General features: G+C 57.6%; 1 protein-coding gene across 1 annotated transcript in view; it reads right to left on the reverse strand.

Annotated features, from left to right (window-relative positions):
• FICD (FIC domain protein adenylyltransferase) overlaps positions 1-1,697 on the reverse strand; it is a 2,324-nt gene extending 627 nt beyond the window's left edge. Inside the window, exons 1-2 of the mRNA XM_007448243.1 lie at positions 1,397-1,697; positions 2-527 (exon numbers count right to left, since the gene is read on the reverse strand). Of these exons, the coding sequence (XP_007448305.1) occupies positions 2-527; positions 1,397-1,697 (827 nt within the window). The remainder of the gene's footprint in view (position 1; positions 528-1,396) is intronic.
• Positions 1,698-4,135: the final 2,438 nt, after the last annotated feature.

The following is a 4,135-nucleotide window of genomic DNA, read 5'->3' on the forward strand; positions in this document are numbered from 1 at the left end:
CGTGTTGACGTATTTCATGGCCGCGTGCATGCCGATGACCTCATTCTGCTCCTCCAGGCTCTTCCCTGGCACGGCGTAGCGGGTCTCCAGGATGTGCCTGATCTCTGAGAGGGTGAGCGTGTTGCCCTCGATGGCCACCGTGTGGTAGATGTGGTGGTAGTACGTCTCCTGCGTGACACGGCGCAGCGCCGAGTTGCCCTTGGGGATGGACATGACCTTCTTCACCTTGCCGTCGATGACGCTGAAGTAGCGCTGGTCAATCTCCTCCACCAGCGGCAGCGTGCGGTCGCGGTTGACCAGCGCCGCCTTGTGGTGGGGCGCGATGCTCAGTGCTCTGGTGTACAGGTAGTCAGCCTGGATGATGTCCCTGTCCTCTTCCGAGAAGATGCCGAACTCATTGAGCGCGTCCACGAAGCCCGGGTCCATGTTGAGGGCGTGCAGGAAGAGCTTGTGGGCTTTCTCCCGCTTGCCCTGGCGTTTCATTTCCAGGGCTTGGTTCAAAGCTGCTTTGGCTTCTAACTTGCTGGCTAGAAAAGAGTCAAAGAGGCGTGGGTCAGGGAGGGGCAGAGGACGTTCAGGGGTGGCGTCACCCCTGACAGCTGGTCTCCTCAGGGGGTTCTATCCAGCCATGTTGTACATGCCCTTCCCATACCTGTATGTGCAGACAGGTTTGTTCCCTACAGCCCAGTGGGGCCCTCTGCTGGTCCCTGTCCACTCAGCCCCAGAGCCATTCTCTACCGTGGGGGCGGCAGCCAGCGGCTCCCCGGCCCCCTCCTCTGACCTGCCGTCGTTGAGTGGCTGTGTTCTACAGCCGCAGCTCCTATCAGGCGGCCCTCCCCTACCTCTGCTCCAGCTGGCAGCCGTTCTGGTGATTTCTTCTGGAGGTGCGGGTCCCTTCTTCCCCCTACTTCCACCCCTGCCCCTTTAGGCCCTGGCCGTGAAAGGCTCCTCACTGCTGCTAGACCCTGGGGGGGGGTCTCCTCATCCCTGGGCCTTGTAAAAATTCTTTTAATCTAATGGTTCTCAACTGGACCCTGCTGTACCTCTGGCCCTTTTCTGCTGGCCCTCCCACCCCCAGTGCCAGCCACACCTCCTAGACTTCTTTTAGTTCCTCAAGTGCCCAGGGCTCTCCTACCTTGTGGTCTCTGCCTGGAACCCTCTCCCCTCAAACCTTTTTCCCTTGGGTCTCTCCTCAGGCGTCCTCTCCTCCAGGGAGCCTTCCTGGTGTGCTCCTACGGCTCCCTCTGCTTCCATATCACCACATGTATCTCAGCCACCTATCACCTTGTCTGGCTAGGAGCTCAGGGCTGACCCTGTGCCCCGCACACACGACATAGCTGGCCCTCTAAAATACCTGTGGGATTAGAGAGCGTCGAGGCGAGATGGCCAGTCTTACCTGCAGAGGCCTTGGTCTTGACCACCAGCGGTGCTGCATCCCTGGAGGTGACACTGAGCTCCGTGGAGGTGCTGGTGCACTTGGTGACAGCAGGCTGGGCCCTGTCCAACTTGCTCCTGAGCAGGTAGAAGCCTTTGAGCACAGCCAGACACTGCTCCTCCATGGCCCCCAGCGGCAGCAGCAGGGCCATCAGGGAGCCCAGCACCATGCTCAGCAGCATCACCCACAGGAAGCGGCCCCAGACTGAGACCCATTTTGGTTCAGTCACCGCCATCACTGAAGCCATCGACATGAGTGTCATCTGGACCCAGGGGTGGGCCCCTTGCACATGTCCACAGTGGCCTGGGAGAGAGCAGGATCTGCAAGGAACCAGGAGTTGCAGGAGGTGAAGCAGGGGAACCGATACCCTGATGACACATTTCTGGCTTCAGGGGAGGCTTGGAGACCCCACGGTTCTTAATTCATTGTGACCAGGGGGTGGGGGTGAGGCAAGGATTAGGTGCCGCCTCCAGGGCGGGGTGACTGTGAAAAACAGTGCTGCCACCACCCAACTTCTATTAAACACCTACTGCGTGCGAGACCCTGTGCTAAACCCTAAGGACCTCACACGTACCCTCCTGCAATCTTCAACAGGAGCTGAGGCTGCCCCATTCTCCAGCGGAGACTGGCTCAGAGAGGTGAAGGCCCTTGCCCAGAGTCACCCAGTGAGCAAGTGACGGCCTTGGGTTATGGCTCAAAAGCCTCCCCACTTAAGCATAAATCTGTGGCCTCTGACCCCAAACACTGGGTGCCCTAGACACATAACACACATGTCCAGAACAGCTAAGGTAGTTCTGAGGCTCATTCTTTGGTAAGTACAACTGTTTGGAGGCCTGACTTATTGCCACCTGGGCAGTCAGCTCTTCCTGCCCTCACCCTGGTATTAGCCACAATGCTGTTGCCCGCTCTGGCCTTTTCCTGGCCTGTCCAGGAGGCATCCCACCTAGAGTCTGGGCAGTCTGAGCATCTCAAGAGGAACTCAGGTTGTGGGCCAGAGGGGGTGACCACTTGCCTTCTGTGACAATGAGCAGGTGCTTGGGGCTGGCAGCGGGAGTGGAGGGATCGGGTCTGCAAGCACCATCATACTAACAATAGGCATTTATTAAGCAACTACGGTGTGCTGGGCATTGAGCTGAGTACTAGCAATGCCTTATCTCACTTACCCCTCACTACCTCACGGAGAAAAGCTGCCCCTAGACTCCACTTTACAGACGAGAGAAACTGATACACAGCAAGTCAATTCCCAAACAACCTGCAGGGAATAAACAACGGCATTCGGGAACGAATTCCCAGTGCACCTGGGTCCAGCGTACCCAGGTCTTCACCTCTTATTCATAACCAGGGCCCAAGCACCCGATCCCGTCTGCTCCTGGTACCGGACCAAGACCCAGGACTGACTGATAAGGTTTCTGGGGGAGCCTGGCTGGTTGATACAGAACATCTGAAAAGGCGTGGTACGAGCTCTAATGGGGAGGTACGGAAGAGAGTGTGGGTCACTGCTTCGTCCAGGTGGTCGGCGCGGGCTCCTCGGCGGGGCTAGAGTTCTCCGAGGAAGACGTGCGTTCTGGGGGCACGAATCTCTCAGCCCTCACTAACTAGGAAGGGGGAAACAGGCTCCAAGAAGCGAGGACACTGGACTAAGGTCATTCTGAGGAGCCGCCCCTTTCCGAACCCCACCCAGGGCTCGCTGACCCGCTGCACCCTTCCCGGTTCACCCCCTCCTCACCTCGCGCCACTACCCGGCCCTGCTTTGCTGTCGCCTTCTCAGCACGCGCAGTCTCGGCTGGCCGCCGGCTCCGGGGACCTTTGCCGTCAGCCCGTGGCCCCGCCCTCGGCGACTCTCCATTGGCCGGCCCGCCATCCTCTAAGCAGCGTATTGGCTTCCTCAATTTGTCTGCGCCTCGCATTTCCGGGTTCCCGCTCTGCCTCCGCTTTCCCGGGAAAGACGCGCCGTGGGCCACTCCCATTGGCTGACTTCTGTATTGGTCTCGTGCCCGAAAGGACCAATAAGCAATAGGAGAGGCGGGGCGTGAGCGACAAGCGGGAGTGCCAGGTGCGGAAAACCCCCGCCGCCTATGCGGTTTTGGGGCGCTCTGGGTACGGCCTGGAAACTCGAAGTTCCAATCGCCTTTCCCTTAAGTTTCTTCCTTCCGCGGGCCCCTCTCGCCGTCCCCTGGGCCTCAGTTTCCTTAGGTGTAAAGTGAGAATGCTGATGGTTTACACCTGTCCACCCTGTTAGTCTGACTTAACACCCCCGCGTTCTCAGCCTCCTCTCTGTGCTATCAGGGTTGCCCTCTTCCCCCGTCTCTCACCTTCTCCTCCTGACTTTTAAATTTACGTCCTCTTGAGAAGAGCCTGGCTGGTTCTCTTGCTTCCCGGTGTGGGCAAAGAATGTTGCCTGCCATTTCAGCAAACAAAGAACTTTGCCTGCCATTCTAGTAGACAATGGATTATGGCCATCCCTCAAGCCATCCTACGTTGCAGCTGCACAGAGGGTTTGTGTGCCCTAGGTGGAACTCAAGATGGAAAAAAAAACAGGATACTGGTCCTAGATAGTTAAGATGCGTATCAAAGGAACAATTTAAATGAGCCTAGATTCTTCCGTCTTCTTATAGCAAGGCACTAAACTCATTCACTTGAGATGCTTTTTGTGATTAGCAGTAATCTGAGTGTTCAACTGCACCCCCAACACCCCCCGCA

This window comes from Lipotes vexillifer, unplaced genomic scaffold (genome assembly GCF_000442215.2).
Source record: "Lipotes vexillifer unplaced genomic scaffold, Lipotes_vexillifer_v1.1 scaffold236, whole genome shotgun sequence".
Lineage (NCBI taxonomy): Eukaryota > Metazoa > Chordata > Mammalia > Artiodactyla > Lipotidae > Lipotes > Lipotes vexillifer.